Raw genomic sequence first — 14439 nt, 5'->3', positions numbered from 1 at the left:
ACAGTTTTCACTCAACAATTCACTATTAAATGGTAAGGATGTACAGTGAAGAGCCAGGGTTGATACAGCTCATAATAGCACAGACCTCAGTATATCACAGGTTCAATAGCATGATCATGGACTTTGTCATTTAGTACACCCTCTCACACCCAGTCACAACGTGAATTACTTTTGATAAGTCTCTGCAGCCTTCAATGTGATGTTTTTAATTACCTGAGAATATACTCGTATTTATTCTTGCAAGAATATATCCGTCACTTTATATGATTTTCACTTAACAAGGTAGCTTTCAAGAATTCACCTATAGTGTTAAGTAAGGAATTACTGTATTAACTGTATTTTTTGCCATATATTGCACATTTTTTTTCCAGGAAAAAAACTTCTGAAATCACACCATGCATTATACCTTGAAGGTCAGATTAGGATTAGGCATATGGGTTATGTTAACTAGTACCCACACTCACCTGTTCACCAGAGTGGCCCCAAGAATACTCAGGTATAACTATATATATGATCCAAAAACAAAAAATACATATATATATATATATATATATATATATATATATATATACAGTATATATATATATATATATATATATATATTTATACAGTATATGAGACCGTAGTATTACCGAAAAAATTGAGTATGGACCTAGCAAGTGACTGATTAGGCTAGATCTATCATTAGACCTAGCCTATGCTAAGGTACGATCATCATATTTTTCCCCTTTCATATTGTTTGATGATACACTAATAGATTTTGGTGCTGAATTTTCATTGAATAAAAAATCATTTTAGTATATATCTTTTGTGCCATTTGGTGGTAAAAATGATTTTTTAAGTAAGAAACTATGATAATTTGCTGTGATGTTCGAAAGAACACAGTCACCCACCCTGCCAGATGCAATCTGAGCTTTTTGACCGCGGTAAATAGTAGCATTAGCTGACAAAGCAAAACTAACTTATTGGCTTCAATAGCCTTCGTCCATGGCTGAGATTTATTGTTTTATTTTTCACAATAGACTCCAATAAAAATAATGTTAGCCTAAGCTGTTGGTGTAGACTAGCCTTGATTAGCATATCCTAGGCCATGCTTGTTGGGGAAGAAGGTATCAGCTCAGGCTCCAGGTAGGTCCTAAGCTCCTTGGTTTTGTTCTAAACCTCAGTAATTTTTTTTTCTTTACATCACCTGCCAAATCATGGGTGCGCATTATATTCTGGTGTGCAGTATATGGTGTAAAATACGGTATAGCTTTGGTTTTGTATTATCTGTCATAGTACAATCAGTCATAGGTGTATTCTTACCAGATCTCCCTTTGTTGCTGATATACTGTAGCTTTGTCCATGACTTATTCAGATTTCAGTTGCAGTAATACTAATATACAGGTACTCCTATGCTTAAGTAAAATCGAGTTACTTAAATTCAGAGATGCGTAAAAACTAGAGATAAATTATAGATAGAAATGTGAAATTATGTATTCTAGCTGTTTAAAATGCACACCAAGTCCTAACTTGTTAGTCAGGCACTAGGTGCCATCTGTGTGCTTCCCGCCTCTCAGTTTGTTTTGTCAGTACACATGCGGTTATTATTGTAACAGGAGGTATACAGTTGCATTTTTCATTATTTTGACCCTCAGCTTGTCTCAGAAACATTAGAGTGGTATGGGCGAGAGCAGCAGCAAAAAACAACACACTATAATGAAGGAAAGGAAAATGGACATCACTAAGAGAGTGGAGAGAGAAAGAATGATGTGGCATGTGTGTTTGGCCTGACAGACTTATGTAAAAGTTCATTTTACATAAGAATGGCAAGAATCAGTTAATTACGTAAGTTGAGGAGTATCTGTATTCTGACCTAACAGGTTTACAGAGTTCAGTTATTCCAGCCTTCACTTACCAAAATTGTATAATTAGGTATATTTTTCATCTACCTTTAACAACAATGTTTGATTTTGTGTGAGTGTGTGTGTGTGTGTGTGTGTGTGTGTGTGTGTGTGTGTGTGTGTGTGTGTGTGTGTTCTTACCTAATTGTATCTTTACAGGAATGAGTCAAGCTCATACTGTCCTGTATCTTAAACCATATTTATCGTACATATCCTTAAATTTGTGAATTGTTTTGGCACACACTATTTCATTCAGTAGTGCATTCCACTGATCAGTTGCTCTATTTGGGAAACTAAATTTCCTTTCGTCTTTATCACCTCTCTTCATGTGCAATTTTTTGCAGTGTCCTCGTGCTGATGCTTCCCCATAGGTTATGTAATCTATTTTCTCCTTCCCTGATGTGCATTTATATAGCATAATCATGTCAACTCATTTCCTTCTCTCCTGTAGTGTTGGTAGATTCATTTTATTTAGTCTTTCTTCGTAGCTTAGATCCCTTAAGCTTGGTACCCATCTTGAAGCGGCCCTTTGAACTTTTTCAATCTTGTCTGTGTGTTTTTTGAGATGAGGACTCCAGACTACTGATGCATACTCCAGGGTTGGTCTGATGAATGATGTTATCTTTCTTAGCATGTCTTCATTTATGTATGTGAATGCTATTCTCATATTGGCAAGCAGTGTATACATGTTCTGTACCTTCTCACTAATGTGGTCAGCCAGAGATAGTCTGTTATTGATAATCACACCTAGGTCCCTCTCTCTTTCTGATGTATATAGGGTTTTATTTCCTAACGTATAATCCCAATCAGGTCTTTTTCCACTTTTACCAAACTTGATTACATGACACTTGTCCACATTGAATTCCATTTGCCATGTATTACTCCATTCATGAAATTTATTTAATTCTTCTTGTAGCTCTTTACAAGAGTCTGTGTTAGTAATTCTCCTTTGTATTTTTGCATCATCTGCAAACATATTCAGATAGCTTTCATTTCCAATGTTACTGTCTGTATCATTTATATACACAAAAAACATAATTGGTCCCAGCACTGAGCCCTGTGATACTCCACCAGTCACTTCTTTCCATGATGAGTAATTTCCCCTTAGTACTGTTCGCATTTTTCTTTTCATGAGAAAATCTTGCATCCAACAATACAGTTTGCCTCAAATTCCCCCTTGATGGTACAGTTTCCATAAAAGTCTTTGGTGTGGTACTGTATCAAATGCTGTTTTGAAATCTAAATAGCAATTTTATATACACAAAAAACATAATTGGTGCCAGCGCTGAGCCCTGTGATACTCCACTAGTCACTTCTCTCCGTGTTGAGTTATTTCCCCTTAGTACTGTTCTCATTTTTCTTTTCATGAGAAAATCTTGCATCCAACAATACAGTTTGCCTCAAATTCCTCCTTGATGGTACAGTTTCCATAAAAGTCTTTGGTGTGGTACTGTGTCAAATGCTCTCTTGAAATCTAAATACAGTAGATACTGTCCACCCATCCTTCTCTTTCCTGTAATGTGTCTGTTACTCTGTCATAGTAGCTCAACAGATTAGTAACACATGATTTTCCTTTTCTGAAACCAAACTTTCTGTTATCATATTGTGTTCTTCTAGGTGATTTACCCAAGCTTTTCTTATAAGCTTTTCTAATACCATGCATACAACACTGGTTAGTGATACTGGTCGGTAGTTAAGTGGATTTTGTCTATTCCTTTTCTTGAATAAGGGAACAATGTTTGCTTTCTTCCAAATATCAGGTAATTTACCTTGACTCAAGGATTTCTTGAAAATTATAAATAATGGTTTACTTAACTCCTTTGCACATTCACGTAGCACCCAACATGAAATTTCATCAGGACCATTTGCTTTTCCTTTGTCTAATTTACTTAGCTTCTCCTGTATTTCCTTTTCTGATATTTGTATATCTGGTAGTATGTGTGGGCATGCATGTTCCACATAATCCCTCTCAAAATTTTTTTCTTCTGTAAAAACTGATTGGAAATTCTTGTTTAGTGCTCCACAAATATCCTTCTCTTGTGTATAGGTGATTCCATCGTCTGTAATGGATTGTATTATATCTTTTACTTTGGTTTTGCTTCTGATGTAGCTGTAAAATAGCTTTGGTTGATCACTACTTTTATTAATGATATCCTCCTCAAACTGTTTTTGGGCTTCCCTCCTTATTCTTGTATAGTCGTTTCTTGCCTGTTTGTAATTATTATATGCCCTTTCACTATTGTGTCTTCTGTATCTATTCCACAACAAATCTCTTTTTTCTTTTGATTTTTTACATTCTGTATTGAACCATTTCTTTATTTTCTTTTCTGTTTCTTTGTGCTGTGGGATGTACTTCTGGACTCCTATTTTATAAAGTTCACAGAATTTTTCATATGTAGCATTTAAATCTTGTCCTCTAAGCTCCTTTTCCCAAGCAATTTCTAAGAAGTACTTCTTTGCGACCATCATCCACTCACTTGATGTAGTGCTGCTTACTTCTTCCTTAGCCTTTTTCATTTTTTTTCTGTGCCTGCCCTTCTCTCTTCCTATTTCTCCCATCTTTCCTGTCACTACTTATTGCTTTTCTTTCTGTTACAGGTGGCTTTACATTGAGTGACAAGCCAAATGGATTACATTGAGTGACAAGCCAAATGGTTTCCTGTAAGCCAAGAAACCATTTACAATGCTGGGTGGTAACCATATAACCAAACCAAACGTGCTTCCTACGTGTCCTGTAAAACAAATAACTCGGAGTCAAATGGCCACCCTGTACGGGATTATGGCGTCTGGCAATAGATAGATAGACTTCTTTAGGTCATGATAGTTTCCCTTTTTATAGTTTAGGCTCTTTTTGTATCTTTCATTGCTGTTAACTATGTCATATGCAATCCTGAAGTTGCAATTTAGTAATGCATGGTTGCTTTTGCAGAATGGAGGGTGATATACTGTATTAAATTGTCAGTATCGTTTTCTTGCCTAGTAAATATGAGATCTAGCATTGAGGGTACACTGAGTCCTCTTTTTCTGGTGCTTTCCTTTACATGTTGCATTAGGAAAAACTCTTGGATGAGATCCAGGAGCTTTTGGTCCCAACAGCTTTCTTGGCTTATTATATCTAGAGTATTCCAATTTATATTTGTATTAAAATCTCCAGTTAGTATAATTCTTTCTGATTTCTCTTCCATTTTATGTAGTAATGATCTTAAACTCTGAATTGTACTCTCTGCCAGGTCCTCATATTCGTCTCTTTCCGATGTGTTTGATCTGGGTGGCATGTACAAATTGGCTACAATTACTTTCCCTTCAGATGTTTTGATCTCTGCTGCAATCAGTTCTACTTGTGAGGGTATATCTAATTCTGTTTCTTCGACTTTTAGATTTTTCTTAGTTAATATTATAATTCCTCCTCCTTTTTTTTAAGTTCCTATCTCTTCTCCATATGTTATATTCCTCTAAGTTTAGGATGTCATTTGATATCCTTGGTGTTAATTTTGTTTCAGTTAGGCATATTATATGTGGTTCATTTTCTCTGACATAATCATTCATCTCTAATAATTTAGATACCATTCCATCCATATTTGAGTACATCAACTTAATCATCTTGTTTATATACTTGTCATGATTTGTTTCTACTACCTTCCTCCTTTTTATTCCCTCCTGTTTATGTACCACTTTCATACCTGCAATCCAATTACTTTGTAAAAATATGTATTTTTCTCCTCCTGTGATCTTCCCTCATTTTTTGTTTTTGCTTCCTCCCTCTTCGCTTTCAGTAATTCCAGTTCCTCTTGTGTTAGGCATCTTTTTATCCATACATTTTTTAACTCCTCTTTTTTCATTAGATTCTTTGCATATTTTAGTATCTCCTTCACGGTGTTCACACTCTAGAAGGTTACCTTTAGGGGTCTTGACTTGCTTCTCTCGTATTTCCCTAACCTTTTGTGTTCCTCTGTGTCTTTACTACAGATTTCCTCTGATACTTCTTTCAATATGCCCATTACATTTGCCATCTCCTTTTTGTCTCTTAAGATCTTGTTTTTTACTTCTTCCTCTTCTATACCAGTGATTACTATAGATTTATTAATATCTACTGAATCTCTGACTAACTTAGGATTGTTTTGGATTATTCTTTTCACTTCCTTTTTAGTGCTTTTTTCTTCCACCCTTGTTTCTAAGTCTTTCTTAACTTTCACCATTTCAGCATAAGTGGTTTCCACATCATTTTTGTAGCTTTGCACAGCTTCATTCACCTGTGTTATCTTCTCCTCAATATCACTGCTCTGGTCTGTCAGACTGCTTACTTGCCTAATTGTCTGTGTATCATTTTTGAACTCTTCCATAATACTCTCGTGATTGACTACTGTACTTGCCATTTCACTAATTTTCCTCCTAAATGTACCCACTTCTGCTGTTAACTCATCTATGGTTGTGTCTTTCTTGTTGACTTCCTTTCCTAATTTTTCTATTTCTTCCTTTTGCAAGTGCATCTGTTTCTTAATATCATCAATCTCATTCTGAAAAGCCATCTCTAGTCTATGAACTCGTTCCACCAGTTTATTGTGAGTCTCCATTTCAACCATTTCTTGGTAGAAATCATCATCCTGCTTTCTACCTTTGTCCCTTTTCTTTTCCAAATTTTGCTTTACTAAAGTATGTGGTCATTTTGCAGTACTAAAAGTGCATATAGTACTTACATTCCCTGGAGCAGTTGATTGTGCGCATTCTTGCACTGCTTTGTTTTCTTTTCTGTTTGAACAAGTCATATTTTAAAACTTCTTCTTTTTTATATTAGAACACCATTTAGTCTAACCTGGTACAGAGGTTGACTCATATAAAGATACTAATTTAGGTAATGCCACTGGCCAAGTTGGCCAGGTATGGAGCGGTGGCGATGTGCGTCTGCTCTCCTCGGTGCCTAGTGAGTGTGTGTGTGTGTGTGTGTGTGTGTGTGTGTGTGTGAGGTGAACACTGTAACTTCAAAATTATGTAAATGACGAATGTAAGAAAGATAAACTGTAAAAGGATTAACAGAGTATTGAATATGATCAGCAATGTCATATCAGATCTCAGAACATACATTTTGAGCACTTAGGGAAGAAACAAAGGATTATTGCTGTAGATATTTGTTGTGACCTAATGGGACAATAATTAACCCCTTCAGTCTAATGACTGAATAATTAATTTGTTACTGTAAGACAATTTTATTTAGATCAAGAGAGAGTTTTTGAATTGTGGGGATCAAACCTTTCACTGCAAGGAGTCTCCCCTGAGTTAAAATTGTCCTGCAGTAGCGGGAATAAAGTTAACATAGTTTTCAGACAGAAGTGGTTAATATAGAAGTTTATGGTGGAGGGATTGTTGCCAGAAATATTAAGATCAGTAAGCAATAACTGATTCAGAGTTCATTGTGTATAATACAGAGTGCTTCATAGTTTGCCAGGAAGAATGTAATTCAAATCAGGCAATTTGTTTTTTTGGTTTATTCCTGCTGCCTTCAGATGATGTCATTCATCTTAGGGGAAACATTTTGTAATGAAGGGGTCAGTGAAAACTATATCTAATCCTCAAGTTCAAAAAGTGTTTCCTAAACTGAATGAAATTGTCTGGAGATAACAAGAAGGAAATATTAGAATGTGTCATTAGTTTGCAGATTTTAAATATGGAAGATTTGGAAAGCTAGGTGTAAGATGGTATATATAATAATAGGTTTGCATTTTTATAAATGAAATATAAAATTATAGGCAGTTTTTTGTATGAGAAGAATAGAGGCAGAGAGATTTTATTATTATTATTGTCAAGTACTTCAGTCATTTTATGCACACACAAATACATGATAGTTTTTTGTACAGGAACAGGCAGAAGTAATAGTCAGTAATGTATGTATATCTACTCATGTTTGTGATATTTTGGATATAGTGTAGTTAGACTGAACAGAAATGAGAAAAAATATATAATCCTTTTTTCAATTTTCATGTTATGGAAAAAAGAATGGCATTATATCTTGTAATCCCAGGTGATTGTTTGTAATTTTTCACCGAGTAATAGAAGAAATAGCTATCAGCTAGAATTTTCTCAGATTGAATAGAATTAATTTTCATATGCAGATGCTAGGGTTGTATTGATTACCTTATTTAAGACTGGCATAATGTGTAACTGAAGTTACATCGAGTATTTCAGAAGGTAATGATGTTTGGTGTGGGTAGTTGTGATAATACAGTACTGATAAGAATTTATACTGATATTTCATGGGTTAAGTATTCTGTACATTGTGACTGATATTTGAAGGAGGTGGAGGAAATTATGGATAGGAACAGATGAGTTTATTCCCAACTAGTTTTTTGTGAAGTGACAAGCAAAACTAGTCAGGAAAAAAAACATGCCCCTGCTTACCCATGTTTTTTCCACCTCTTTCCATCAGTCTTTACAGCATTGCAATAAACAAATTATTTGATATGGTAATGATATTTTCTATATATATGTACAGTACAGTGTTTTAAATATTCCATTACTGATATTGTTTAGCTTAGTAATAATTTAGCTGAACACCGATTATTTGGAATACAGTGGTAGAATAACAGGGTTTTCAGAGTTACCAGTACTGCAATGAAGTTTAGTTATGACACTGATGTACATCATTCATATTCAGTTCTTTCTGCTACCAGATTATTTAATTTAACTTTGAGGAGACTTTACACAGCAGAGGAAATTAATGAAGTTTGTTTCTAACCTCTTCGCTGCTGGAGGTTCCCCAGAGTTAAATAAAATTGTAAGTAGTAAGAATCAAATGCTGTAAGTCATGTCACTGAATGGCCTATTTCCTGTTATTCCTGCCACTTCCACCTGATATTACGCTTGTCATTGTGAGAGAATAGACATTAATCATATACCCATGAGAGAAAAAGGTTCTTCCTAGCATGAATGAAATTTAACCATTCAGCAGAAGTCAGAATAATGTAGAAGAATTTGTTATTATGGTGAAGGAGACTGTTGCAATAGCCAAGTGGTAAGTGTTGCTAGTTAAAAAGCTGCTAGCCCAGTAGTGCCAAGGTTTGAAGTATGACGTAGATGGCTGGGACCACTCGACTCAGGTTACCATCCATCCTCTGTGGGTTGGTAAGTAAAATGAATACCAAGGGTAAAACCTTGGGGAGGTAACTTTGATAACTTGGATGATGCAAACTCTACAAAACACTAAACAGCGTCACACTCTCCAACAGCAACACTACACAATCATATGCTGCCATCACAACAGCAGACACCATACCCTCAAACAAACAACAGACAAACATTCTCATCAATCACTTTTCACACGTCAGTCTTCTAAACCCCCATAGCGATGACCAACATGTCATCCGACGCAAGAGATAGTTCCCCACAGACCCAGACTTGGTACCCTTCATTTACAACCAGACGAAGCACATCATTAGCAATCTTAAGCACTCCTCTGCCTGTGGCCCAGACAGTATAAGCAACATACATCTTAAACATGTTGGACCACAAGGCATACAAGCATTCACCAACATATCAAACTACAGCCACTCATACAACATAATACCCAACATTTGGAAGCATGGCACCATCACTATCCCCAAACCCAACAAAGACCATATGTTACCTTCCTCACACTGCCCCATCACACTCCTTTACACCCCCTCCAAAGCCACTGAATGACTGGTATTACAATAAGTAACACCTCACATCCCCCTAGCCCCATCACAACATGGTTTTATGTCACTACACCCCACAAACACACATCTTTCAGACCTTACACAAAGAGCTTTTGTTGCCATCCCCCACCACAACCTCACAAACAAAATATTCAACACAAACATGCATAATAACACAAAAAGATGGCTGGCAAACTATTTAGCAGGCAGATGTGCACATGTAACTTTTGCCAGTCAGTCATTGGACATGAGACTTCACAAACAGCATCCCCCAGAGATCTGTTTTGTCCCCTACTCACATTAACCTATACGTGTGCGACATATCCATACCCCACACACCACAAATACACATAGCTTCCTATGCAGGTGACATAGCACTTACATGTACACACCAAAACACAAACACAGCCCCACACATCCTCCAACCTTACCTCAGCACACTAAACAAATGGCTCACCACAAACATACTCACAGTAGCCCCAGCCAAATCTGCAGTGACTATTCTCACAAACTGGACAACAGAACATAGTTACATTCCACACCTCACCATAAACAACACTCCCCTACCACACACACATACACCCAAAACCCTTGGTGTAACATATAATACATCAGTGTCATTAAAAGAACACATCACAAACATTAAAAATTAATTAACACCAAGACTCAGCACCCTAAGGTCACTTACCCAAGCAACATTTGGGCACAACAAAGACACCAGCACCACAGTATACAAACAAAATAAATGTTCAATGATGAATTATGCAAGTGCTGCTTGGGTTTCTAGCCTCACAGACTATACAAAACAAGGCCTTAAAAATAATCGCAGGCTGCACAGCTACTGTACCTACAGACCACCTACACCAAGAAACTAAAGTCCTCAAAGTCAAGAATCACCTAGACATGAGAGGCACACAAATTCTTGCCGCAGCCTCCACAAACCCACACCATCCACTACAATACATGGCAACACACCCACACATGCCAAGGAACATCAAAACAACTCCCAGTATAGAATATCATACACAAATACTGCCATCTTTCCCCTTTCATCTGCCTCAAACCAGCTTCAAGAAGCACATCCATGTTCAAATTACACGCTGCTCCATTCAGTCACTCAAAGATAACTTACAGCTGCATGCATGGCCTCCTGATATCCACCCTTCTGAATCCTACCTCCCTCATGAGGACAGGGTCCACCTGGCCAGGCTGAGATGTGGGCATCATCCATCTCCCTTGAGTTATCAAAAGAAGCTGGATGACTCCATCACTGATGCCTGTCCAGGATGCAATACAGCACCCCATACTATTAAGCACATTTTGGAAGACTGCATTGCACACGATCGCCTGTGCCAACAATACAACATATCCTCCTTGAGAGCTCTGTGGGAAAACCTGGTCTCGGCCATGGCCTTCCTTAGGGACTCGGGGCTGTTCAACCAGGCTGCCTAAGGAACAACTACTACTACTGTTACCACAGTACTTGGATGATGCACTGGGTTTGCATCCCTGAGTATTGTGCAATTAACCTTCCACAGATTTGGGTCCAAGTTATGGAGATGAGCATCATGGTTTAGCGCCTCATGTTGTCTGTCCCACTCTACTAAGTATATTAGCTTCCCATAAGAGACTTTAATTCTTCAGAACTAGGAAACAAATACTGTGGAAGAAACAGTTCACATAAATAGAATGTAGAATTAAGGTGCACTAAAATGTAGAATGAAGGTGCACTAAAACCTAGAATGAAGGTGGAGTGAATAAGTAGGGCATACAGTGTTAGCAGGTGACATGCCATGATGAAAGGCCTCCTTCATGAAGAATATTAACACTTTCTTATGACAAGTCTTCATAGCAGTAAGCTAATTATTGTTAGGAATCATTTTCCTTTACCATATTGATCACCTTTAATATTAATTAGGGTTTGGTTCAGGTAAGCAATCTAACCTTAGGGTCAGTTATGTAGTTAAATTCATGCATCAGTTTCATATAACAGTAGCTGGTTCATTGGAAGCAGTGATAAGAAATAGGAATATGGGAATGGAATTTAAAAAGATGCTACATGACAGTATTGTGATCCTCACACTTAACATATGGAAGCAAAGATTGCACCTTACTGAAGGACGTAAGAGTGAGAGCAGTGGAAATGAGTTATTTGAAAGGAGCATGTGGTGTTACATGGAGAGAGAGACTGACAAATGAGGAAGTGAAGGACCATTGTGGTATGGATGTGGGAATGATAGAAAGCATTAGGAGAAATACATTGTGGTTGCTTGGTCATGTGGAGAGGATGGAATGAGAGACTAACTAGGGGAGTGTATATGAATGAGGTGGAGGGGAGGAGACGGGTTGGGAGACCAAGGATGAGATGGAGGGATGGAGTAGAAGGGTATACGAGAGAGGGATGTGTAAGTTGAGAGGAGTGCAGGGAATTGGCAGGGGACAGGGCAACAGTGGAGCGATTTGTTTGTGGCCATCCCTTATGGGATTAAGGCATCTGGCTATAGATAGATAGAGATGGAAGTGTATATCCTTGTAAGTTATGTAATGAAACAGTATACCCCAAAATTGCTTAAAAGTGTTATTATATTGTGTCATAGTTGTCCAAGAATAAAATAGATAAATAAAAGTTAACAAGGAAGATTTATGATGTCATGAGTCATGTTTAACTTTTGCCCAAATAACTACAGTATATCAAAAGGCATGTACAATGCTGTAAATACAGTAGATAATTATGAACTACAGTGGAATCTTCTAAATGGCATGATCCCAAGTAGCGGATTCATAATATGTGGCAACATCATGCAACAGTTTGCAATATCAGTAACTCGCGGAAATTACATGAAATTCACAGATGCTGCCTCAAAAGTGACACTTTTCCAATGCCTCATGTAATACGCGCCACCATTACCTCAAGTCTCGCTGGGCATAAACCAATCATAGTCAAGCATGGCAATTGGTAAAGCAATCATATTGAAGCATAGCACTTACTATAAGCCAATCACAGCACTTCCCTCCCATGACAAACATGAAGGACACGCGTGCTTGGCACCCTGGCGCCCAGCTCAGTTCATTGTCTCTTCTCCATCGTTAGTTTGTGGTTCCTGTGTGGTTTACGAGGGGATTTCCCCCCCCCTCCCCGTGTTTTCTCCACCTGCCCAATGTTGCAGGGCTGAGTATATCCCTCCTAATCCTACAACGTCCTCAAGGAAGGGGAAGAAGAAGAAGCCATTGTTAACTTACACCCAAAAGTTAAATGTAATAAGGAGGATTGATTGTGGTGAGAAGAAAGCCAAAGTTGCCCACCATTATGGACACAATGAGGTAATTTCTTTACCAAATGGGCACAGCAATTTCACCTATATTATTACAAACTCAAGATCTCAAGATAAGTAATTTTGGTACATAGGCTATCCATCTATCTATATACCTAGACTGCTTCCCCCAAGGAAAGGGAGGTAGCCGAGACAGGACGACACACTCCCCATTTACTCATCCATTCAAACACATTCATTCGCATCTTAGACCCAAAGGGGAGAAGGGACAGATCCTCACCGCGCCACACCGCACAATGGTCAACTGCGCAGTGCAATCAGTGACATCCGCAGCAGGGCCCGACAGCAGAGCTGGTTTACCCCTGCCACATCATAATAGACCCATCCCCTTACCCACACCTGACCTGACTAGCTGATCAGACCAAATGCAGGAGAATATCCCCTCAGGGCTGCGTCATTATTTATTCATTCACAATTTCTCTCCATTTATTTCTGTCACACACGGCCACTCTTCCTTTCTCAACAGACATCCCTTTCACATCCAGCGCTCTCTTCACACTGTCCATCCATCCTATTCATGGTCTCCCTCTCAGCCTTACACCTGTCACATCAGATCTAGTTATCTTTTTCACCAATTGCTCATTATCCATTCTCTCCAAATGCCCAAACCATTGCAACACCCTCTGCTCAACTCTACCAGCCATCTCCCGAACAACTCCAGTTCTCCTTCGCACTTCATCATTTCGCACTCAATCCATAAGCGTCACTGCACACATACTCCTCAGACACCTCATCTCCATTACATTCAAACTTTTCCTCTCTGCTACACCCATATTCCATGTTTCAGTCCCATATAATGCAGTCAGTACCACAACACCCTCATACATACTTCTCTTTACATCCATTCTATGGGAACGATATCTAAAAACTTTTTTCATTTCTCCTAGCACCTTACCTACTTCATTCATTCTAAACTTCACTTCTGCATCTATTCTTCCATCCACAGCAAAATGTGACCCTAAATATTTAAAACACTCTGCCTCCTCAAGCAACTCACCATTCAGAACTATATTCATCCCCCTACCATCTACCAACCTTGTATACTTCATCACTTTACTCTTATTCTCATTTACTTTCAATTTCCTCCTTTCACACACCCTTCCAAACTCCTTTACCAACTGTCTCAATCTCTCCTCTGAATCATTCACCAGTGCAGTATCATCTGCAAACAGCAGCTGCTTCAGATTCCACTCTCCACCATCAACATTCACCAGACTCAGACCTCCACCTAAAACTCTTGCATTCACCTCTCTTACAACACCATCCATATAAATATTAAACAACCTAGGCGACATCATACATCCCTGTCACAGCCTCACTGTCACGGGAAACCAATCACTCACAGTATTTCCCACTCTTACACATGCTCTACTATTTACATAAAAACTTTTCACCCCTTTTAGTAACCTACCATCAAGTCCATACAATCTTAAAACAATCCACAAAGCCTCCCTATCAATTCTATCATACGCATTCTCTAAATCCCTGAATGCCCAAAACACATCCTTGCCTGTCGCTAAATACTTCTCACACACTTGTCTCACAGTGAACACCAGA

General features: G+C 38.0%; 1 protein-coding gene across 3 annotated transcripts in view; it reads left to right on the top strand.

Annotated features, from left to right (window-relative positions):
• Nucleotides 1-14439, top strand: part of Nmnat (nicotinamide mononucleotide adenylyltransferase) — a 534591-nt gene that overhangs the window by 424568 nt on the left and 95584 nt on the right. The window contains exon 8 of one of the 3 annotated variants that reach the window (XM_080280517.1): nucleotides 4482-4641. The exons of the other annotated variants lie outside the window; for them this stretch is intronic. Within the exon in view, the coding sequence (XP_080136643.1) occupies nucleotides 4482-4500 (19 nt within the window). The 3' untranslated portion in view covers nucleotides 4501-4641. Of the gene's footprint in view, nucleotides 1-4481; nucleotides 4642-14439 lie in introns of those variants that run through there. 3 annotated transcript variants of the gene reach the window in all.

Source organism: Coenobita brevimanus, chromosome 85, assembly GCF_032717465.1.
Source record: "Coenobita brevimanus isolate Jiangsu-jjx chromosome 85, ASM3271746v2, whole genome shotgun sequence".
In the NCBI taxonomy this organism is placed as follows: domain Eukaryota; kingdom Metazoa; phylum Arthropoda; class Malacostraca; order Decapoda; family Coenobitidae; genus Coenobita; species Coenobita brevimanus.
Note: the sequence above shows the minus strand (reverse complement) of the source record. Positions and strands in the feature narration are given on the sequence as shown.